Source organism: Drosophila albomicans, chromosome X (genome assembly GCF_009650485.2).
Source record: "Drosophila albomicans strain 15112-1751.03 chromosome X, ASM965048v2, whole genome shotgun sequence".
Lineage (NCBI taxonomy): Eukaryota > Metazoa > Arthropoda > Insecta > Diptera > Drosophilidae > Drosophila > Drosophila albomicans.
This window is the reverse complement of record NC_047627.2, coordinates 20,394,974-20,419,110: the sequence shown is the minus strand read 5'-3', so window position 1 is coordinate 20,419,110 and position 24,137 is coordinate 20,394,974. Positions and strand designations below refer to the sequence as shown.

Below are 24,137 nucleotides of genomic sequence, written 5' to 3'. Positions count from 1 at the left end.
TTTGACACTAGGGCTGTAGCTGCTGATCTAACATGCTGGTAGTTAAAGAAAAACAATGAAATTGCCTTAATATTTAGCAAAATTGGCAAGTTTAATATTACTTCTCCAAACAGGAATAATAGGACATTATTAAAAATTCGGAGAAATAAACACAGAGACCTAAATTCATTATAAGTTTCGACACAAAAAAGAAAATTTAATTGCTAGAATATTCCGATTTATTTCAATAAAAAAGTTGCAAATCAATATCAAGCTAATCAATTAGTCAAAATATTGGGACAGCAAAAATGATTCCTTTTTCAGTTTAGACCAACCAACGGCTCTGGCCACAGACGCAAACTCTAATCTTGTTCTCAATGGCTTGCAGTTGAGCCAAGAGATCCTTGCAGAGTTCTCCTTGCTCAGGACAACCAGGACAGGCCTTGCCAGCAGGACCACATGGCTCACATGGCCTCCATGGTCTGGTTGGTCTTGGTCTGCGGGTTGTTGGTCTTGGTCTACGAGTTGTGGTCCTGCGAGTGGTCCTGCGAGTGGTCCTGCGAGTGGTCCTGCGAGTGGTCCTGCGAGTGGTTCTGCGAGTGGTCCTGCGTGTTGTCCTGCGAGTTGTCTTGTGTGTTGTCTTATGAGTGGTCCTGGGAGTGGTCTTGCAAGTGGTTGGAGGGGGTCTGGTTGTCCTGCAAGTGGTTGGTGGGGCTCTGGTGGTTGACTTTGTGCAACCACAGTCTTCCTGTGGTGAAGTTCCCTCGGAGAAATCGACGAAGCTCAAGAGCAAGAAGCTCGCTAAAAGAAAATGATTTATTTACCAGATTAGACCAGATCCTTCATCCACAAAAAGATGCTTTTGCTTAAAGAACAGTCGAATTAGTCTTACCAATAAGACAGGCAATAGCAATTTTCATGATGGATCACAATGCAATTCGAAGCAAAGGAAGAATCTGATACTTTCTAGGGCTCAGCTTGGCCAATTTATAGTAAGAGTTTTAAAAGGAGCATTATAAAGTTTTATAAATAGAACAATTGTGCAAATAGCTTGTTCAAATAAATTGATCTTTCTTTGTAAACTCTTACAGCAAGTATTGAATGCTAAAGTAAGAAATGTCTTAATAACATATATTAATACTGGAATAAGCTGGTGAAATATTTATTTACTCAAATATTTTTATGCGAAATTCTGTTTTAACTGAATCTCGGTATTTCCATAAATTTTGTAGGGCAATCTTCACGTGTATTTAGTAAATATAAATACATATATACGTACCTCCAAGTGGACATTTAATTCGAATCTATAAAAGTTGAAATTGTTATAAGGTTTCAAAGCAGATTTTTTAATTGCGATTGAACTTTTATTAGCATAGTATGATCCCACATATCATCAGATTAAACAATATTTCGGTTTCGATTTTCCTTATTAGACATTTACTCTATTCATTAGTTATGCGAAATACGCACTCTGTGATATATTTTAAATGCAGTACTATATCAATATACCAAATATAGCATTTGGTATAATTTAAATTTTTTGCAGTATATTAATTTAGTATATTTCAAAATTAATACTGCACTGTTTTGCTTTTATTCATAATGGGTAGCATGTATCTCACAGTCGAGCACACTCGACTGTAGCTTTCTTACTTGTCAAGTTCATTATCGGATCCACATTTAAAAGACTATGTATTTACATATGTAGTCAATACTAGATCAGTATTTATGAGATTCCATATGAAACATATTATTCCTTCATATACACTGTATAAAATATTCAATTAAATTAGGCTTCAATTTTAATAATAGATTCTCAACTCATGCAGAATAATTCGGTGGCAGTTAAAATCTTATTACTAAATCTGAAAACTTGATCTAATATAAGATCGGAGTCTAACTTCCATAAATGTTATGTACTATATAAAAATAAATTTCATTATCTAAACAAATTTTACAAGTTTCAGATTATGCAATATAATAAATATTTATTTTTTAGTGAATTTAAAATACAATAATAATTTAATCAACTCAGTCAAATAGGGGTCCAGATTCATCATTCAAAGTCGTAGCTGACTTTTTCACTTTACAACAGCCAGGCACTTTGACCACAGACGCAGGCCCTGATCCTCTTCTCAAGTTTCTCCAGCTGGGCCAAGAGCTCCTTGCAGAGTTCTCCTTGCTCTGGGCAGCCAGGGCAGGCCTTGCCACCAGGACCACATGGACGGCATGGCTTCCATGGCTTGGTTGGTCTTGGCTTGCGAGTTGTCCTTGGTCTACGAGTTGTAGTCCTGCGTGTAGTCTTACGTGTAGTTCTGCGGGTGGTTCTGCGAGTGGTCCTGCGGGTGGTTCTGCGGGTTGTCCTGCGAGTGGTCCTGCGTGTTGTCCTGCGAGTTGTCTTGTGTGTTGTCTTATGAGTGGTCCTGGGAGTGGTCTTGCATGTGGTTGGAGGGGGTCTGGTTGTCCTGCAAGTGGTTGGAGGGGGTCTGGTTGTCCTGCATGTGGTTGGGGCTCTAGTGGTTGACTTTGTGCAACCACAGTCTTCCTTCGGTGAAGTTCCCTCGGAGAAGTCGACGAAGCTCAAGAGCAAGAAGCTCGCTGAAAATAAGGAGAGTTGGGTGGTCAAGTTAATAAGTCATTTGGTTGCTTTAGGATTGGATGTATTACCAATAACACAGGCAATGGCTAGTTTCATGATGAGAACTGATGATTGGAACTGATGCTTTCTACAGTTGCAGTTAGGGTTTAAATAGGACTCGCCTTAATATTCGGCTGAAGCACGTGCTAACATATTTTTAGAGTCGAACAATTGCACAAATAAATGATATAAATAAGTGTAACTTATGTTTTATTATTGTCGATTGTTTAGCCAGGTTTTCAATTGTTCCTGCTCATGTTAAAATTAGCAAAGATGATGACGAGAATAGAGTTTTGCCACGCGAGTGCAGTTTGTGTAATATTCAGTTATACTGAACTTATACTTTTATTATAAATTTTTATACTGCTAAAATATTGCTATTTGTGCTCAGTAACCATATTTAATTTAATTAATTTTGAATATAATTGTTTTGGAAGTAAACGTGGCGAACAAATGAAAGGATCACTAGGTTTTGCACCGCAGAAGGCGATACGCAACTCTTGCGCGATTGTCCCGCGATTCCTGCCTACCGCGATTGTCGGGGGATTATCTAGCGATCATTCCCGATATTCTTGCCTACCGCGATTGACTCCCAATTGCCCCTGATTCTTGCCTACCGCGATTGTCGGACGATTATCCCGCGATCATTCTGCGATTGTCCCTCAATTGTCGAATGATTGTCCCGCGTTACTTGCTTACCGCGATTGTCATACGAGTCCCGTAATGCTTGCGAAATTCTTCCGCGATTTTTGGGCGATTCTCTATAAGAGACTTCCAAGACTTTGCCAAGAGAGTCTTCGCAATTAAAATGGTCGGAAGTTTAGCGAAACGTCCCCTTACAATATATCACGTATAGGTACATGCACATTTTTGAGAACGACTTTTACAAGAGCGAATTATCAAATGATTACTAATAGCTTAATTTGTCAATGCATATTAAGCTCTTTTGACACTAGGGCTGTAGCTGCTGATATAACATGCTGGTAGTTAAAGAAAAACAATGAAATTGCCTTAATATTTAGCTAAATTGGCAAGTTTAATATTACTTCTCCAAACAGGAATAATAGGACATTATTAACAAGTAAGAAAGTTACAGTCGAGTGTGCTCGACTGTGAGATACCCGCTACCCATTTTTAATAAAGGCAAAATATTGCGGTATCATTTTCAAAATATACCGAAAATACTAAAAAATACTAAAAATATACCAAATGGTATATCGATATAGCGCCCATACAAAAGTATTTATTTAATAACTTCCACAATTTTTATCTGATCGCAACCAAATTTTCAGGAATCATAACTACTACAGTAATTACTGTATATACCAAAATTCGTAACTCTAGCTTTACACTTGTTATTCGATTTTTTGATTTGCGGGGGCGGAAGTGGGCGTGGCAAAAATAATAAAATAGCGTCAACAGCCGAGACGATCTAGCCATGTCCGTCTGTCTGTATGGACACCTAGATCTCAGAGACTATAAGAGATATAGCCATAATTTTTTTTCGACAGCATTTGTTATGTTTGCACGTAGATCAAGTTTGTTTCAAATTTTTGCCACGCCCACTTCCGCCCCCACAAATCAAAAAATTGAATAACAAGCGTAAAGCTAGAGTTACGAATTTTGGTATATACAATAATTACTGTAGTAGTTATGATTCCTGAAAATTTGGTTGCAATCAGATAAAAATTGTCGAAGTTATTAAAGAAATACTTTTGTATAGGCAAAAACGCCTACCTACTAGGGGTTCTTATTGCTTTGGCTGACAATCTGGTATATTGTGCCGTCTATGGTATATCGATATACCACATATACCATTTGGTATATTTTTTAGCATTTTGCAGTATATTTGGTATATTTTGAGAATAATACCACAAAATATATTGCTTTTATTCAAAATGGGTAGCGGGTAGTTTTCTTACTTGTTTTTATTTGAATTTTAACTTAAGTTTCATCAAACAATGTATTAACAATGTTGTATACAACAATAAAACCACGTCTGCTCAGTATTTCAAAGTGCAATCTTCGAAAATTTCAACGACATTCAAGCCATTTTGAAATAGAAGCGTGAAATGTAAAAACACGCTGTTTCTTTAATAGTTTCGTTATGTAAAAACATCTTGTTACCATTAAGATAAATAGAGAAGCCCAACAATTTGCAAGTGCTAGTGTAATTCGTAATTTCATGAGTATTCAACAAATTATGTTTGATTAAAAGGATCATCAGAGCACAATAAAAAGGGAAGAATTTAAAAAATCGACTGATTTTGCAAAATATATTGATGAGGAATGAAAGTGAAAAGGAATATAAATACAACTATGGTAATAAACTCTAAAAACTATATAGAAAACAAGTAAATCTGATATATCAGGAATGAGAAATAAAGCTGTACAATTCCTTAATAGTCAAAACAGTATTAATTTTTATGCAATAATATTCTGATTTATTTCAATTAGAAAAAAAAAAACATTTAAATGGATCAATCAATATACATTAGTAAAAAGCTATAGGTGAAAATACTGCTTCCATGTTCATCTTATACCAACCAGCGGCTCTGGCCACAGACGCAAACTCTGATCTTGTTCTCAATGGCTTGCAGTTGAGCCAAGAGATCCTTGCAGAGTTCTCCTTGCTCAGGACAACCAGGACAGGCCTTGCCAGCAGGACCACATGGCTCACATGGCCTCCATGGTCTGGTTGGTCTTGGTCTGCGGGTTGTTGGTCTTGGTCTACGAGTTGTGGTCCTGCGAGTGGTCCTGCGAGTCGTCCTGCGAGTAGTTCTGCGAGTGGTCCTGCGAGTCGTCCTGCGAGTAGTTCTGCGGGTGGTTCTGCGGGTAGTTCTACGAGTGGTTGGAGGGGGTCTGGTTGTCGGAGGTCTGGTTGTCCTGCAAGTGGTTGGTGGGGGTCTGGTTGTCCTGCAAGTGGTTGGTGGGGCTCTGGTGGTTGACTTTGTACAACCACAGTCCTCCTCCGGAGATGTTCCCTCTGAGAAGTCGACGAAACTCAAGAGCAAGAAGCTCGCTGAAAGAAAAAGATTTATTTTCCAGATTAATACCAGGTTCTTCATCCAAAAAGATGAAGAACAGTCGTATAAGTCTTACCAATAAGACAGGCAATAGCAATTTTCATGATGGATCACAATGCAATTCGAAGCAAAGGAAGAATCTGATACTTTCTAGGGCTCAGCTTGGCCAATTTATAGTAATATGGCTATCGTACAAATAGCATTATAAATATTTATAAATCGAACAATTGTGCTAATCAATTGTTTAAATAAACCAATACTGCATTTTATACATGTAGGCTTTTATTTCTAGACGTGCATTGTGCACTGTTTTCAAGAAAGCTTTTTCTAGTGTAAATAAATATGATGTTACGGTGCATTTAACCGATAATTTATTTATGTCATATTTTGAATATGCTACGAAGTATGCTAAGGTTTACTATGGAAAGCCATTTAGGATTTTCAGACTCGACATTTTTTTTAAGTCCCAAAGATAGAAATGAGTGTTCTGGACTCCAACTTATCTAACTTATTATGTATGAGGGAGACTTGATTACTAAAATATGTAAATAATATACCGAATATATGGCTTGGTATTAAAATATACCACATCATATATTCGAACCACATTTTAACTATTTGTTATATCAATAAATGTGCCAGAAACTTATTTTATAAAAAACACATATCTCTTCAGGTAATATAGTTTAAATAAACTGTTAATTTTGTCGTTTAGTGCAGTTTATTTTATTTTTTATTTTAAACTCGTTTTACCACAGATTATCTTAGGCACTTCATTTTTGGCTTATTAAATTATTTCTTCCAATCGCAATTCAAATATCTTGAGATTTCCGTTTGTTATATTTTGCAAGGAGTACTTCAAATATAGCCTCTATGTATTTTACTATTCTTGCAGTACTTTAATTTGGTTTAGAACACTCGATTGTAGCTTTTTTACTTGTTTTTCAATTATTTTGGCATGTTGTTAAAATGGAAAACATGATTGATTTGCCTGTTAGTTTATGTTTATTAAAAAATTTTTTTTATATGGGAAAAATGTCTACTTACTAGGGGTTTGAATACAGTACTGTATACAGTATAAAAAAAAAAAAAAAAAAAAAAAAAAACAATTGGTTTAATGTTAGTATTTTTTCAGTGTATTAATTCGGTACATTTTAAAATAAATACTTCAGTTTTTTTCCAAAATAAGTAGCGAGTATCTCACAGTCGAGCACACTCGGCTGTAGATTTTTTCTTATTGGAAAATAATGTTAGTTCCATTGCTCTCTGAGATCTGAGTGTTAAAATATTACTATATTGTCTCTCCTGTTACTGTCGGTCAAGAATCAATAGTTTTGCTTAGAGCAGAAACTTATAAAACCAATTCTCGGTCAAAACCCACATCAGTATTTTTTTATTTTACTGAGGCATAGGAACAGTATCAATTGGAACAAACTTAAAATAAGTAAGGTCTCACTTAATCCATATATTTCATTTGGTATTTGTATTCCTTAACAGTGGGTTGAAGCTTTGATAGCTTGCTTACATTTAAAAAAAAACATCATTGAACTATTGTTAAAAGTATGAAATTTTGTATTTATTAGTAATTATTAATGTGGCAAGAATTAAATTAACAAATTCATCTACTCTACTCATTAATGGAAAAAAAGTGAGAAATGTTTTCTGCTTTGTTTATGGCTTACAACAGCCAGCGACTCTGTCCACAAACGCAGGCCCTGATGTTGTCCCTAAGGGCTTTAATTTTAGCCAAGAGTTCCCTGCATAGGTCTCCCTGCTCGGGACAGCCAGGACAACGCGGGCCAGCTGGACCACATGGAGGACATGGCCTCCATGGCCTGGTTGGTCTCCATGGTCTGGTCGGCCTTGGTGGCCTGGTTGGCTCAGGTGTGGTTGTCTCAGGTGTTGTCGGTTCGCAGGTTGTTGTCATCCGGGTCGTAAGAGGTTCTCGAGTGCTTGTCTCGCAGCCACAGTCTTCGGTTCCTACCGAGAGATCGACACAGTTGAAGAGCAGGAAGCTCGCTAAAAGTAGAGAAGTTGTATTGCAAATTCAATTTGTGAGTTGTTGCAATACTTACCAATAAGACAGGCAATGGTTAGTTTCATGATGTTTTTGCTGGATATCTGGATACCGAACTGATGATTTCGATGTCTTCATTTGGCCATTATATAGGACTGCTCAGTGACCACGTGCCATCATAAAATTGGAATACTTGATTTGCACAATTGCGCAAATACATTTTAAATATGTCTCCAACTTTCTTTGTGAAATGAAACATTTGTTTTGATGCGTATTTTTGATTGCATACAAGCAGGCAAAAATATTTTCGAATACGGACGGGAGCATTATACTTATGCTTATAATTGTACAACATATGCTGATTTAAAATACCGGACCATTTTTTTTTTTTTTTTTTTGTCAATTCGTAATGTTGAAAACATTTATAACTAAAATAGAATAGCGTAGAATTGCTTCATTCATTATCTGTTAATCGTTTTACACTACACAACACTTAAGCTAAGTTATTGTTATGCAACACTGAACACTTAAATTAAGTAAACATTGCGTGCTTTACAACACTTAAAAAATGTATGAATTGCAAAAAAAAATTGGGTGTCACTTGTGTGAGATTGACGCTAGAAGGGACTTTGTAAGATAGGACAAATCTGATTAAATTTATCGAATGACGAAAAGAAATAAAATAAAGAAAGAAAAAAAAACATTTTAGAAAAAAAAACAGTAGATTTGTTTTCTCACTCTAGGTTACTTTCCAAATATGAGTACAACATTCTAAAAGATCTAGTGATACTTTTCTTATTGGAGTATAGAAAACAACATATTTTGAGATCCAAATACCATAAGACAACTTTAGTAATATTTTCCGTAAAATACGAATCTTAATTTGAAAGTTTATAGTGTTCTTCTCCTTAAACCTAGACGGCGATTTTGGAATACGCATAGACGAAATTCTATACTTTGTCTCAGAGACTATAAGAGATAGAATTAACATTCTTTTTCAGCAAAATTTTTTTGTATTTTTGTATATTTTTGTATAAAGAATGATAGTATAGTATCCTGAGAATTTTATTGGGATTAGATGAAAATTGTAGAAATTATTTAAGAATTATTTTGTATTGCAAATTACGCCTACTGTCTGTAAGGTCTGAGCTGCTTTGGTTGATAACCTGGTATATTTTGACCTCTACTATAGCACTTTAATAATATATTAAGTATAGCCCTAGGTATATTCAAGTATTCTTGTGGTATTTTATTTAGTATTTTTAAGAATTTTTGGACAATATCTATTGTTTTAATAATACCAAAACTGATAAGAAACTTCAAAGTTATTCAAGCAAAAATTTGGTATGACATCAGACAGTGTGACCATATATGATATATTTTATATATGCATGGAAAATTTTATTTTACGATTTTCAGTATATACATATGTATGTATATGCTTATTTCAGGAATGAAGTTGCTTTCACATTAAATGTTTTTTTTTTTTTTTTTTTTTTTTTTTTTTTTTTTATATATATAAATTGCTTAACGATCAGTCAAACAATCTTGATTGCAGATTTTCCACTTATAAATTTGAAAATTTTGCTAGATATAATTTCAAAATCCGAAATCAGGTAAAAATTTTTGGTCAATGGAATAGAAAACTCATTGTTGAATGGTTCCCCCCTCTAGATGGAAACAAAATATGCTTAATTTCTCTGCAGTAATATATAGTTTTTAATTAGATAACAAATAACTCATTTCTATCGGTAAATTCAAATAGAAGTTCATGGTCAACAATCAAGTGCGGTGCGGTGCGGTATCTTCTTGTCGATCTTAGACCAACCAACGGCTCTCGCCACAGACGCAAACTCTGATCTTCTTCTCAATGGCTTCCAATTGAGCCAAGAGGTCCTTGCAGAGTGGTCCTTGTCCTGGGCAACCAGGGCAGGCTCTACCTCCTGGACCACATGGCTGGCAACGATTCCATGGCTTGGTTGGCGTTGGAGTGGGTGGGCGAGTTGGTGGGCGAGTTGGTGGGCGAGTTGGAGGGCGAGTTGGTGGCTGAGTGGGTGGGCGAGTTGGTGGCTGAGTGGGTGGGCGAGTTGGTGGGCGAGTTGGAGGGCGAGTGGGTGGGCGAGTTGGAGGGCGAGTGGGTGGGCGAGTTGGTGGCTGAGTGGGTGGGCGAGTTGGTGGGCGAGTGGGGCATTTGGTGGGTGCCTTCGTGCAACGAGTTGTCGTTGATTTAGTGCAACCACAACCTCCCTCGGAGACGCCGATGCAGTTGATGAGCAAGAAGCTCGCTGAAAATAGATTATTCGATGTATTCAATGTCAGATCCTTACAGTTTTCCGAGGGAAGAGAACAATCTTGTTACCAATAAGACAGGCAATGGTGAATTTCATGATGGATCACAGTACTTCTCGAAGGGAGGAAAGAATCTGATGCATTTTGGGGCTCAACTTTGCCAATTTATAGTAATCCTCCCAATACTCTATCTGTTATAATATTTACATATCCAACAATTGTGCAAATAAGTTTTAAAAATAATTTAAACTAGGGCAATGCAAGAATTATTAAAGGCTAATCGATTATGCGATGTCTCTCCGTCCATTCTTCTTTATGTTTTCATGCAACCTTTGAGTTTCAGTCTTCAAACTATCAACCTGTAATTTTGTTTGTAATACCTCTTTGTAAGATTTTCATAAACTTACAAGCTAGTAATGATCACCGAAAGTATTTATATAGAGTAACAAGTTTCCATTTATTTTCTTTTGTTTTCGATAGGTCAGAAAGGGTATTAAAACATCGGACTGCCGAAAAATTTATTCTTAGTGTCAATATTTATTAATAAATATTTGGATAATCGGGTTCGTATTTATTCAACTTTAAATTTTAAGTATCCATAAATGCAGCTGCTGTGAGCGCACATTTCAAAAAGATCCAATTAAATTACTTGCATTTGCACAAGTTTTGAGCTATTCGTTTAAATAAATATGTTTTTCGTAATGACTCACAGCCTAGTTATTAGTTTTACAAATAAAGTTTTATATTTTTAACTAATTTCACTGAAACTAATATAATTATCATAATTTAACCAGAAAATGTCTAATAAGATATGTCTTAGTGGATATAAGTATAAGAAGTATATATAAGTAGATAGATAGATCAAGATATAGATATAGTTATAGATATAAATATAGATTTAGATATAGATATAGATGTAGATATAGATATAGATATAGATATAGATATAGATATAGATATAGATATAGATATAGATATAGATATAGATATAGATATAGATATAGATATAGATATAGATATAGATATAGATATAGATATAGATATAGATATAGATATAGATATAGATATAGATATAGATATAGATATAGATATAGATATAGATATAGATATAGATATAGATATAGATATAGATATAGATATAGATATAGATATAGATATAGATATAGATATAGATATAGATATAGATATAGTAGATGTAAATGTTAATATGTGATTGGAACGGTTAACATTGTAGTAAACCGAGGATTTACTTGAATACTAAGAAATTGTTTCACTTATTGTCCGATAAGCACATGAACAACTTCTCTGCAAATGTCTTACGTTATGGAGACTTCGGCTGCGGTACTTTAAATCACCGCTCTTTGGGGTTCTGCTGGCTTTCTCCAATAATCAATTCATATCAAGTGACTTTAGTACATCTACGAACCTTTCCAGGACTATGCTCTGCCTCCCTTGAGTCAGTCGATTCAACCTAAACTATTAAAATTAAGAATCGATGTGTGCATATAAATTCAAAATCAAAAAAGAATCGACAAACCAATGCAAATGTATTTTATAGGGTTCGAATTGTTAATAATCCAAAAAAATATAATTTATTTATTATACCCGCTACCCATAGAGAGTATTATAACTTTGTGTCTGCAGGAAATGCTTGTAACAGGGAGAAGCAGGCATCTTCAACCCCATAATGTATATATATTCTTGATCAGCGAGACGAGATAGCCATGGCCGTCCGTCCGTCTGTCTGTCTGTCCGTCCGTATGAATCCCTATATCTCAGAGACTATAAGAGATAGAGATATAATTTATTTTCGATATATTTTGAATATAGTACCTAAAATATCCTTTGGTATATTTATAATATTTTTGCGGTGTATTAATTTGGAATATCGTTAAATTAATACCGCACTATTTAGCTCTTATTCAAAATGGGTAGCTGGTATCTTAACGCCGAGCACACTCGACTATAGCTTTCTTTCTTGTTTCATTTATATTCTTTATTTATAAACTTTAATATAGTTAATGCAATTAACATTATAGCAAATTGGAATAAGAGAAATTAATTTCACTTCTATATTTACAACTATAAAAAAAAACTTAGTTTAAAAATTAGCACAGCTAGTAAAAAGTCGAGAATTAATATGCAACAATATCTAATTTTTATTAAATAAACAAAATTGTACCAATTAATTAACAAAGTCGTGCGCGTTAGTCAAGTGTCCGTGTCGTAATTCCTTCAATTTTCATCTTAGACCAACCAACGGCTCTGGCCGCAGACACAAACTCTGATCAGGTCCTCGAGTTCCTTGATTTGGGCCAACAACTCTTCGCAGAGCTGTGGTTGCTCTGAGCAGCCAGGACAAGCTCTACCTCCAGGGCCACATGGCTTGCATGGCGACCATGGCTGGGTTGGCCTTGGAGTAGTAGTTCTTGGAGTGGTTCTACGAGTAGTCCTGCGAGTGGTCCTGCGAGTGGTCCTGCGAGTGGTTCTGCGAGTAGTCCTGCGAGTAGTCCTGCGGGTGGTCCTGCGAGTGGTCCTGCGAGTGGTCCTGCGGGTAGTCCTGCGGGTAGTCCTGCGGGTGGTTCTTTCGCGTTGTCCTACGAGTGGTTGGTGTAGGTGAGCGAGTGGGTCGTGTAGGTCTGCCAGTGGGTCGTGTAGGCCGTGTACGAGTGGGTAGTGTAGGTGGGCGAGTGGGTAGTGTGGGTCTGCCAGTGGGTAGTGTGGGTCTGCCAGTGGGTAGTGTGGGTCTGCCAGTGGGTATTGTGGGGCATTTGGTGGGTGCCTTCGTGCAACGAGTGGTTGTCGTTGATTTAGTGGGGCAACCACAACCTCCCTCAGAGACGCCGATGCAGTTGATGAGCAAGAAGCTCGCTGAAAATAGATTATTCGATATATTCAATGTCAGATCCTTACAGTCTTCCGAGCGAAGAAAACAATCTTGTTACCAATAAGACAGGCAATGGTGAATTTCATGATGGATCACAGTACTTCTCGAAGGGAGGAAAGAATCTGATGCATTTTGGGGGCTCAACTTTGCCAATTTTATAGTACCGCTATCAGTTATAATATTTACATATCGAACAATTGTGCAAATAAGTTATAAAAATAAATGAAACTAAGGCATCGATCAATTTATAGCCACGTCTGTCTGTCCGTTCCTCGCTCTATACGATTTGGTGCAACTTTTATTGATAGTCTTCAAACTCCAAACATGAAATTTTATGCAGGAAAATTCGTACAGAAAATCAAGTTGATAAATCTTGATCATTAAAGTAAAGCAACATTTTTTTCCTTTATTTCCTATTATTTAGATATATCTTAAAGAGTATTAAGTCAACGTAGTCCCTAAAAGTTTATTCTTCGTGTCAATATTTAACGATCAATATTTGTATAATTGGGTATTCATTAAATTTTAAAGTTATCATACATGCAGCTGCTATGAGTGCACTTTTTAAAAAGATCCAATTAAAGTTCTTGAATTTATAGAAATTTCGAGTTATTCCTTTAAGTAAATACATTTTACATAATGACTAATATAATACTACTATTTGATGCCTGAGATACCCGCTACCCATTGTAAATAAAAGCAAAACAGCGCGGTATTATTTTAAAAATATACCAACTTAAAATTAATACCGCAAAAATAATTTTAATTTTACATAGTACTGCAGTCAAAATATACCATAGAGTGCGAAATATACCAGATTGTCAGGTACAGCAACTAACCATAGTAAGTATACGTTTTTGTACATAAAAAAGTATTTCTTAAAAACCTACTACAGTTTTTATCTGATCGCATTAATATTTTCTTAGGAATCTTAAATACTATTGTTATTATACATATGTACCAAAAAATCGTGGTAATATATAATATAGAATATATAAATTAATAGAAGGGAATAAACTTTCTTATACTCGTATTTCTCTGCTAAAAGCTCCATAATAATAAAATTAACTTTAATGCTCATAAATTTTTGTTGTTAGCTTTAAATAGTTTAAAAACTAATGTGGATAGTAAAACTTCAAGAACTAATATGCAAACATTATAAAATTTTTATTCAAACAAAAACAAAACTGAAACCAAGTAATTAACAAAATCGTGACCGTATTCAATTGCCATTGCCGTAGTTCCTTTTCGATCTTAGAGCAACCAACGGCTCTGGCCGCAGACACAAACTCTGATCTGGTCCTCGAGTTCCTTCAGTTGGGCCAATAGCTCCTCGCAGAGCTGTGGTTGCTCTGAGCAGCCAGGACAAGCTCTACCTCCTGGGCCACATGGCTTGCATGGCGACCATGGCTGGGTTGGAGGGGGAACGGTCCTGAGGGGGCAACCGATGCCTGCCTCGGAGAAGTCAACGAAGCTCAAGACCAAGAAGGTGGCTGCAAGTAAAGGATGTGTTAATTTTTATTATTATCATCAGATCCTTGACTTCATTCGGTGGCATTACCAATAAGACAGGCAATGGAAATTTTCATATTGAATGTTATGCTTCGATTACTGCACTTATCAAGGTGAAGATGGAAACTGATACTTTTCCCAACATAAGTTTCCCATTATATAGGATCTTTCGACACATTTCCGTTGGCCACGTGCCTTTACAATGATTGCGTATCGAACAATTGCGCAAATAAATGTTTTAAATATAAATGCAACTAAATTTTCCACTCAGTGAGGAAAGAATCTTATGCATTTTAAGGCTAAGCTTTGACAATTTTCAGTAATGTTCATGGTAGTCTTTCTGTTATAATATTTACATATAGAACAACTGTGCAAATAAGTTGTAAAATATAAATGACCTAGTTAATCGTTAAGTTTATGATCTGGATAATGAATAACATCCTTCTATACGATTTTATGCAAACTTTGTTGATTAGTCTTCAAACTACCAACATGAAATTTGATGAACCATCTCTTGCTAAGATTCATATAAAAGAAAGGTTCAATCGAGTTTACTTGACTTTTTTTATTGCCGCTACCCATTTTGAATGAAAGCAAAACAGTGTGATATTATTCTAATAATTCTAGTAATATACTAAATTAATATACAATATCTCAAAAGTAAAACAATATACCGAAGGTATATTTATATAGTATTAAAGATAGTAGTAGTATATAGTAGTAAAGATACCAAAGAGTTCAAATTATACCAGATTGTCAGCCAAAGTATCGAATACGCTTGTTTTTTGCGATTTGCGGAGGCGTGGAAAAAATTTGAAACAAACTTGATCTGCGTGTCTACAAAACAAGTGCTATCGAAAAAAATTATATGTCTATCTCTTTTAGTCTCTGAGATCTGGGTGTTCGTACAGACGGACGGACAGACGGACATGGCTATATCGTCTCGTCTGTTGACGCTGGTTAAGAATATATGTACTTTATAGGGTCGGAGATTCCTCCTTCTGCCTGTGACACATCCTACCCTATGGGTAGATCATAAAATAACAAGCTACTAATGCAGGATTATAATAATAAAATAACATAAATCATATGAATTTCGAAAAATTAATTCTTCGTGTCAATATTTATCGTTATATACTTGAATAATCGGGTTTGTTAGAGTTAGAGTTAATGAGTGCACTTTCAAGAAGATCCAATTAACATACTTGAATTTATACAAATTGAAAGTTATTTTTTTTAGGTAAATATATTTGATATAATGACTCATATTCGATGTCTGCATATAAATTCAACATTAAAAAAGGATCCAATACGAAAGTATTTTATAGTGTTCGAATTGTTAATAATCCAAAAAAATATTATTTATTTATTATACCCGCTACCCATAGAGAGTATTATAACTTTGTGTCTGCAGGAAATGCTTGTAACAGGGAGAAGGAGGCATCTTCAACCCCATAATGTATATATATTCTTGATCAGCGAGACGATATAGCCATGGCCGTCCGTCCGTCTGTCTGTCTGTCCGTCCGTATGAATCCCTATATCTCAGAGACTATAAGAGATAGAGATATAATTTGTTTTCAATATATATTTTGAATATAGTACCTAAAATATCCTTTGGTATATTTATAATATTTTTGCGGTGTATTAATTTGGAATATCGTTAAATTAATACTGCACTATTTAGCTCTTATTCAAAATGGGTAGCTGGTATCTTAAAGCCGAGCACACTCGACTGTAGCTTTCTTACTTGTTTCATTTAAATTCTTTATTTATAAACTTTAATATAGTTAATGCAATTAACATTATAGCAAATTGGAATAAGAGAAATTAATTTCACTTCTATATTTACAACTATAAAAAAAAACTTAGTTTAAAAATTAGCACAGCTAGTAAAAAGTCGAGAATTAATATGCAACAATATCTAATTTTTATTAAATAAACAAAATTGTACCAATTAATTAACAAAGTCGTGCGCGTTAGTCAAGTGTCCGTGTCGTAATTCCTTCAATTTTCATCTTAGACCAACCAACGGCTCTGGCCGCAGACACAAACTCTGATCAGGTCCTCGAGTTCCTTGATTTGGGCCAACAACTCTTCGCAGAGCTGTGGTTGCTCTGAGCAGCCAGGACAAGCTCTACCTCCAGGGCCACATGGCTTGCATGGCGACCATGGCTGGGTTGGCCTTGGAGTAGTAGTTCTTGGAGTGGTTCTACGAGTAGTCCTGCGAGTGGTCCTGCGAGTGGTCCTGCGAGTGGTTCTGCGAGTAGTCCTGCGAGTAGTCCTGCGGGTGGTCCTGCGAGTGGTCCTGCGAGTGGTCCTGCGGGTAGTCCTGCGGGTAGTCCTGCGGGTGGTTCTTCGCGTTGTCCTACGAGTGGTTGGTGTAGGTGAGCGAGTGGGTCGTGTAGGTCTGCCAGTGGGTCGTGTAGGCCGTGTACGAGTGGGTAGTGTAGGTGGGCGAGTGGGTAGTGTGAGTCTGCCAGTGGGTAGTGTGGGTCTGCCAGTGGGTAGTGTGGGTCTGCCAGTGGGTATTGTGGGGCATTTGGTGGGTGCCTTCGTGCAACGAGTGGTTGTCGTTGATTTAGTGGGGCAACCACAACCTCCCTCAGAGACGCCGATGCAGTTGATGAGCAAGAAGCTCGCTGAAAATAGATTATTCGATATATTCAATGTCAGATCCTTACAGTCTTCCGAGCGAAGAAAACAATCTTGTTACCAATAAGACAGGCAATGGTGAATTTCATGATGGATCACAGTACTTCTCGAAGGGAGGAAAGAATCTGATGCATTTTGGGGCTCAACTTTGCCAATTTATAGTACCGCTATCAGTTATAATATTTACATATCGAACAATTGTGCAAATAAGTTATAAACATAAATGAAACTAAGGCATCGATCAATTTATAGCCACGTCTGTCTGTCCGTTCCTCGCTCTATACGATTTGGTGCAACTTTTATTGATAGTCTTCAAACTCCTAACATGAAATTTAATTCAGGAAAATTCATACAGAATATCATGTTGGTTAATCTTGATCATTAAAGTAAAGCAACATTTTTTCCTTTATTTTCAATTATTTAGATATCTCTTATAGAGTATTAAGTCAACGTAGTCCCTAAAAGTTTATTCTTCGTGTCAATATTTAACGATCAATATTTGTATAATTGGGTATTCATTAAATTTTAAAGTTATCATACATGCAGCTGCTATGAGTGCACTTTTTAAAAAGATCCAATTAAAGTTCTTGAATTTATAAAAATTTCGAGTTATTCCTTTAAGTAAATATATTTAACATAATGACTCATATAATATTACTATTCGATGCCTGAGATACCCGTTACCCATTGTGAATAAAAGCAAAACAGCGTAGTATTATTTTAAAAATATACCAACTTAAAATTAATATCGCAAAAATAATTTTAAAACAAGTAAGAAAGCTACAGTCGAGTGTACTCCACTGTGAGATACCCGCTACCCATTTTGAATAAAAGAAATGTATTTTGCGGTATTTTTCTCAAATATACCAAATATACTACAAAATACTAAAAATATACTAGATGGTATATTTGGTATATCGATATAGTAACAGACTCAAAATATACCATAGACGTCACAATATACAAGATTGTCAGCCAAAGCAACTAAGACCCCTAGTAAGTAGGCGTTTTTGCCCATACAAAAGTATTTCTTTAATAACTTCGACAATTTTTATCTGATCGCAACCAAATTTTCAGGAATCATAACTACTATAGTTATTACTGTATATACCAAAATAACTCTAGCTTTAAAATTACGCTTGTTATTCGATTTTTTTGATTTGCGAGGGCGGAAGTGGGCGTGGTAAAAATTTGAAACAAACTTGATCTGCGTGCAAACATAACAAATGCTGTCGAAAAAAAATTATAGCTCTATCTCTTATAGTCTCTGAGATCTAGGTGTTCATACGGACAGACGGACAGACACACAGACGGACAGACGGACATGGCTATATCGTCTCGGCTGTTGACGGTGATCAAGAATATATATACTTTATAGGGTCGGAGATGCCTCCTTCTACCTGTTACATACATTTCCTGCCGGGCACAAAGTTATAATACCCTTCTACCCTATGGGTAGCGGGGTATAAAAAATATACCAAAGCCTACATTTGGTATATTTACATAGTACTGCAGTCAAAATATACCATAGAGTGCGAAATATACCAGATTGTCAGGTACAGCAACTAACCATAGTAAGTAAACATTTTTGCACATAAAAAAGTATTTCTTAAAAACCTACTACAGTTTTTATCTGATCGCATTAATATTTTCTTAGGAATCTTAAGTACTATTGTTATTCTTATATGTACCAAAAAATCGTGGTAATATATAATATAGAATATATAAGTTAAGAGAAGGGAATAAACTTCTTTCTCTGCTAAAAGTTCCATAATAATAAAATTAACTTTGATGCTCATCACATTTTTTTTTTTGTTGGCCTTAAATAGTTTAAAAACTAATGTGGATAGTAAAACTTCAAGAACTAATATGCAAACATTATAAAATTTTATTCAAACAAAAACAAAACTGAAACCAAGTAATTAACAAAATCGTGACCGTATTCAATTGTCATTGCCGTAGTTCCTTTTCGATCTTAGAGTAACCAACGACTCTGGCCGCAGACACAAACTCTGATCTGGTCCTCGAGTTCCTTCAGTTGAGCCAATAGCTCCTCGCAGAGTTGAGGTTGCTCTGAGCAGCCAGGACAAGCTCTACCTCCTGGGCCACATGGCTTGCATGGCGACCATGGCTGGGTTGGAGGGGGAGCGGTCCTCAGGGGGCAACCGATGCCTGCCTCGGAGAAGTCAACGAAGCTCAAGACCAAGAAGCTGGCTGCAAATAAAGAATTTATTAAATTTTATTTTCATCAGATCCTTGAGTTCCTTTGGTGGCATTACCAATAAGACAGGCAATGGAAATTTTCATATTGAATGTTATGCTTCGATTACTGCACTTATCAAGGTGAAGATGGAAACTGATACTTTTCCCAACATAAGTTTCCCATTATATAGAATCTCTCGACACATTTCCGTTGGCCTTGTGCCGTTACAATGATTGCAAATCGAACAATTGCGCAAATAAATGTTTTAAATATAAATACCACTAAATTTTCCACTCAGTGAGGAAAGAATCTTATGCATTTTAAGGCTAAACTTTGCCAATTTTCAGTAATGTTCATGGTACTTTTTCTGTTATAATATTTACATATAGAACAATTGTGCAAATAAGTTGTAAAATATAAATGACCTAGTTAATCATTAAGTTCATGACCTGGGTAATGAATAACATCTTTCTATACGATTTTATGCAAAGTTTGTTCATTAGTCTTCAAACTACCAACATGAAATTTGATGAACCATCTCTTGCTAAGATTCTTATAAAAGAAAGGTTCAATCGAGTTTACTCGACTTTATGATACCCGCTATCCATTTTTAATGAAAGCAAAACATTGTGATATTATTCTAAATGTTCTAATAATATACTAAATTAATATATTACAAAAGTAGTAAAATACCAAAGGTTATATTTGGTATATTCATTTGGTACTACAATGCAAATATACCAAAAAGAGAACAAATTATACTAGATTGTCAGCCAAAGTATCGAATACCCGTAGTAAGAAGGCGAGGTTTCCATACATATGTAACTACTTCCTAAATAACTTATACAGATAAACTTCCAGGAATCATAACAACTGGAATTTGAATTCTATTTACCAAAAATTGCGGCTTTAGATTTAAAATGTAGCTTGTTTATTAATTTTTTTCGATTTGCGGAGGCCGAAGTGGGCGTGGCAAAAATTTGAAACAAACTTGATCTCGGTGCTAACAAAACAAATGCTATCAAAAAAAATTATATGTCTATCTCTTTTAGTCTCTTAGATCTGGGTGTTCATACAGACGGACGGACGGACAGACAGACGGATATGGCTATATCGTCTCGTCTGTTGACGCTGGTTAAGAATATATGTATATACTTTATAGGGTCGGAGATTCCTCCTTCTCCCTGTTGCATTTCCTACCCTATGGTTAGTACTTATAATAACAAGCTAATAATGCAAGGATCATTAAAGTAAAGCAACATAAATCATGGGAATTTCGAAAAGTTTATTCTTAGTGTCAATATTTATCGATGGATACTTGAATAATCGGGTTTGTTAGAGTTAGAGGTGTAATGAGTGACCTTTTCAAGAAGATCCAATTAACATACTTGAATTTATACAAATTTCAAGTTATTCTTTTCGGTAAATATATTTAAAATAAAGCAAGAATCGAAATACGTATTATACGTAACCCAAGGATCATATTTTCTTCGCTTTCTTAAAATGTTCGAGTATTATAATTTATGCAGGTAATATAGATAGATTAGATTATAGCTTAAATTGAGATGTATAAAAATATACATTACAAAGGTTACCAACTTCCTTATATGTAGATTATTTGTTCCCTCTGTTTCTCTACCAACAATTTCATATTAATGAAATGAATTTTCAATAGTTTAATATTAAAGAATCTGTAAAGATCTATTTTTTTTTTCGTTTTCAAAAGCTGTTATTCAAACTCATTTATTTACAACTTCAACAAAACTATGGATAATAAAACTTCAAGAATTAATTTTTAACGATATTAAATTTTTATTCAATCAAAAAAAAAAAACAGAAAACAATTAATTAACAAAGTTGTGAACGTGTTCCATTATCATTGCCGCAATTCCTTTTCGATCTTAGACCAACCAACGGCTCTGGCCGCAGACACAAACTCTGATCTGGTCCTCGAGTTCCTTCAGTTGGGCCAATAGCTCCTCGCAGAGCTGTGGTTGATCTGAGCACCCAGGACAAGCTCTTCCTCCGGGACCACATGGCTGGCATCGCGACCATGGCTGGGTTGGTGGGGGAACGGTCCTGAGGGGGCAACCGATGCCTGCCTCGGAGAAGTCAACGAAGCTCAAGACCAAGAAGGTGGCTGCAAGTAAAGGATGTGTTAATTTTTATTATTATCATCAAATCCTTGACTTCCTCGACAAGATCGGTGGCATTACCAATAAGACAGGCAATGGAAATTTTCATATTGAATGTTATGCTTCGATTACTGCACTTCTCAAGGTGAAGATGGAAACTGATACTTTTTCCAACATGAGTTTCCCGTTATATAGGATCTCTCGACACATTTCCGTTGGCCACGTGCCGTAACAATGATTGCGAATCGAACAATTGCGCAAATAAATGTTTTAAATATAAATGCAACTAAATTTTCCACTCAAGCCTTTATTTAATCAGGTTTTTGGGGGTTGACTTTTAAACTGATGTAGTACAAGAAAGCGATGGCCCTTGTGCACCTAAAGTTTCAATTTTCAGTATCATCAATACAAGGTCAACGGGGTCGACTTTATATAATATAACATGTAATCCAAAATATCCCTGTAGTCTAATAACAATATATTTTATTTGATAATATTAGGAGAGTTTATAGGTCATCGGTTTAAGGTCATCAGCTTCTTAAGCTAAATAACACGGTTTTAGATCTGTTTTAGGTTCTATTTAATTTGAAGAATAACTTATTATTTAATAGTTTGATTAAAAAATATGTATACAAGAAAAGTTTTTGGAATTCCAAGCTGCTTTTTTTTATAACCGCTACCCATAGGGTAGAAGGGTATTATAACTTTGTGCCGGCAGGAAATGTATGTAACAGGTAGAAGAAGGCATCTCCGACCCTACAAAGTATATATATTCTTGATCAGCGTCAACAGCCGAGACGATATAGCCATGTCCGTCTGTCCGTCCGTCCGTATGAAACACTGGATCTCAGAGACTATAAGAGATAGAGCTATAATTTTTTTTCGACAGCATTTGTTATGTTTGCACGCAGATCAAGTTTGTTTCAAATTTTTGCCACGCCCACTTCCGCCCCCGCAAATCAAAAAAATTGAATAACAAGAGTAATTTTAAAGCTAGAATTTTGGTACATATAATTATTTTTATAGAATTTATGATTCCTGAAAATTTGGTTGCGATCAGATAAAAATTGTGGAAGTTATTAAAGAAATACTTTTGTATGGCAAAAACGCCTACTTACTAGGGGTCTGAGCTGCTTTGGCTGACAATCTGGTATATTGTGCCGTCTATGGTATTTTTTGAACGTGGCCCTTTATCGATATACCAAACATACCATTTGGTATATTTTTAGTATTTTTTAGTATTTTCGGTATATATTGAAAATAATACCGCAATATTTTGCTTTTATTAAAAATGGGTATCTCACAGTCGAGCACACTCGTCTGTAGCTTTCTAACATGTTTTTTTTATAAATGTATTTATTTACAACATGGTTTATTGTTTAAGTCCAAACAAATGGACAAAATTTTAAATTTTTCTAAAGTTTGAAATTACTTTAACTTTAGAAAAATTTAAAATAAATATACTAATACTTTGCGATACATTTGACTCATCTAAAGAATAGAAAGAAAACTACAATATTTATTCCGTAAATGATAATAACAAAAAGGTTTAAATTAGCGAGAGTTTACTGTACGAATGGACGAATGATGTTGCACAGGGTTGAATACTGAAGAGTCGCGACAACAAGAAGCTTACGCCTAAGCTGCGGTTACATAGCGTGATTACGTAGTGTGCTTACGTCAATAGAAATGGGGATCCTTACGTTAAAGTGCACGAGAGCGTGCGAGTGAGAAAGCAGAGAGATCTGAGCCTGTTGTTGTTTTAGACTTTGTCATTTTCCTGTTTTGCTTTGCACTTCGCAACTTGTTTCGCCAGTTGCGCGGCGTTGTTGTTGTTGTTGTTGCTGTTGCTGCACACACCAGCAGCAACGAGCAACGGCGAGAACAGCGCAGCAACAGTAAATGGCAGGAATACGAAAAACTACGCATTTCAAATCAATTTTGACCCACATGTACACACACACACACACGCATAGAGGGAGAGCGAGCGTGTGTGTGTGTGTTTGTGTTTGTGAATACGCGACAGAGCATAACAACAACAATGTAAAACGACGAAATGACGGAATGAAAAAAATAAAAGATGTAAGACGACGCAACCAGAGACGAAACCCGAAAAAGTACAATGAACCTTCTTCAAAACTTTGCTGGGCGACTGCGACGTGGGCAGCGCAGTTGCAGCATTGTTGCAAGCTGCCCCTGCACACACATACACATTTGTATGTGTAGGGAAACGCACAACAAAGTTGAAATGTAAGAGGAATTGTGAAAACAAACAATTTGCTGCTGCTGCTGTTGCTGTGTTGTTGTTGGGGCTGCAAGTTTGCCCAGGGCTCAGGCGGCAGCTGCCACTCTTGCAGCGTCGCGGCAGAGGACAGCGCAGCCGCCGCAACGATCCCATGCATATCAAAACAAGTTCCGTTCCACACAAATGCCAGCACGTTTCGAAATTGCCGACGTCGGCGACGGCGACGACGACGACGACGACGCATCATAACAATAACAAAAGCCCGGCAAAGGCAGCAAAACAATTTGGTAAACGAAACAGTGCATAAAAAGCGGCTGCAGCAGCAAAAACAAAAACAATCACTTACAACATACATATAAGAGTACAGAAAGAAGTTGTTGCTGCAGTCGACGTCGTCGTCGTCGTTGTTGTCGCTGCTGCAGCGCAGCATAAGCGCAGGGCAATCACAGCATCGCATCTTAGGGTGATCCCAAAAATAATGCCCAAATAAAAATCTATGTGCATGTAAATCAAATTCGAAATTTATTTGCTTAAGGGTTTAACATTTTTTG

At 35.9% G+C, this 24,137-nt stretch overlaps 5 protein-coding genes and 1 pseudogene across 14 annotated transcripts; all 6 read right to left on the bottom strand.

Annotated features, from left to right (window-relative positions):
* Positions 1 to 195: 195 nt before the first annotated feature.
* LOC117578140 (salivary glue protein Sgs-3-like) lies at positions 196 to 10,125 on the bottom strand. 8 transcript variants are annotated; one of them, XM_052008820.1, is made up of 4 exons: positions 10,020 to 10,125; positions 9,845 to 9,945; positions 9,707 to 9,748; positions 9,352 to 9,670 (listed from the first exon to the last, which is right to left on the bottom strand). In XM_052008820.1, exons 1-4 carry the CDS (start codon positions 10,045 to 10,047, stop codon positions 9,479 to 9,481), a joined length of 363 nt encoding a protein of 120 aa, XP_051864780.1. In that variant the 5' UTR covers positions 10,048 to 10,125; the 3' UTR covers positions 9,352 to 9,478. The 8 variants fall into 8 exon arrangements, with proteins under 8 accessions (XP_051864776.1, XP_051864775.1, XP_051864774.1 ...); XM_052008818.1 differs by having other exon boundaries at positions 9,352 to 9,724; XM_052008817.1 differs by having other exon boundaries at positions 9,352 to 9,748; positions 10,020 to 10,124.
* Positions 1,948 to 2,711, bottom strand: LOC127566408 (salivary glue protein Sgs-3-like). Its single transcript, XM_052008812.1, has 2 exons — positions 2,647 to 2,711; positions 1,948 to 2,577 (listed from the first exon to the last, which is right to left on the bottom strand). The coding sequence occupies exons 1-2, from the start codon at positions 2,672 to 2,674 to the stop codon at positions 2,066 to 2,068; spliced, it is 540 nt and encodes a 179-aa protein (XP_051864772.1). The 5' UTR covers positions 2,675 to 2,711; the 3' UTR covers positions 1,948 to 2,065.
* Positions 10,126 to 12,288: 2,163 nt separating the features above from the next.
* On the bottom strand, positions 12,289 to 12,922 carry LOC117578139 (uncharacterized; annotated as a pseudogene).
* Positions 12,923 to 13,979: 1,057 nt separating this feature from the next.
* On the bottom strand, positions 13,980 to 19,399 carry LOC117578141 (salivary glue protein Sgs-7-like). 3 transcript variants are annotated; one of them, XM_052008823.1, is made up of 2 exons: positions 19,283 to 19,386; positions 13,980 to 14,329 (listed from the first exon to the last, which is right to left on the bottom strand). In XM_052008823.1, exons 1-2 carry the CDS (start codon positions 19,308 to 19,310, stop codon positions 14,091 to 14,093), a joined length of 267 nt encoding a protein of 88 aa, XP_051864783.1. In that variant the 5' UTR covers positions 19,311 to 19,386; the 3' UTR covers positions 13,980 to 14,090. The 3 variants fall into 3 exon arrangements, with proteins under 3 accessions (XP_051864783.1, XP_051864781.1, XP_034119250.2); XM_052008821.1 differs by lacking the exon at positions 19,283 to 19,386 and adding an exon at positions 14,398 to 14,501; XM_034263359.2 differs by lacking the exon at positions 13,980 to 14,329 and adding an exon at positions 18,869 to 19,217 and having other exon boundaries at positions 19,283 to 19,399.
* Positions 16,256 to 17,174, bottom strand: LOC117578143 (salivary glue protein Sgs-3-like). The gene is made up of 2 exons (XM_052008810.1): positions 17,065 to 17,174; positions 16,256 to 16,990 (listed from the first exon to the last, which is right to left on the bottom strand). Exons 1-2 carry the CDS (start codon positions 17,090 to 17,092, stop codon positions 16,368 to 16,370), a joined length of 651 nt encoding a protein of 216 aa, XP_051864770.1. The 5' UTR covers positions 17,093 to 17,174; the 3' UTR covers positions 16,256 to 16,367.
* Positions 19,400 to 20,994: 1,595 nt separating the features above from the next.
* On the bottom strand, positions 20,995 to 21,533 carry LOC117578142 (salivary glue protein Sgs-7-like). Its single transcript, XM_034263360.2, has 2 exons — positions 21,423 to 21,533; positions 20,995 to 21,346 (listed from the first exon to the last, which is right to left on the bottom strand). The coding sequence occupies exons 1-2, from the start codon at positions 21,448 to 21,450 to the stop codon at positions 21,108 to 21,110; spliced, it is 267 nt and encodes an 88-aa protein (XP_034119251.1). The 5' UTR covers positions 21,451 to 21,533; the 3' UTR covers positions 20,995 to 21,107.
* Between the last annotated feature and the right edge of the window lie 2,604 nt (positions 21,534 to 24,137).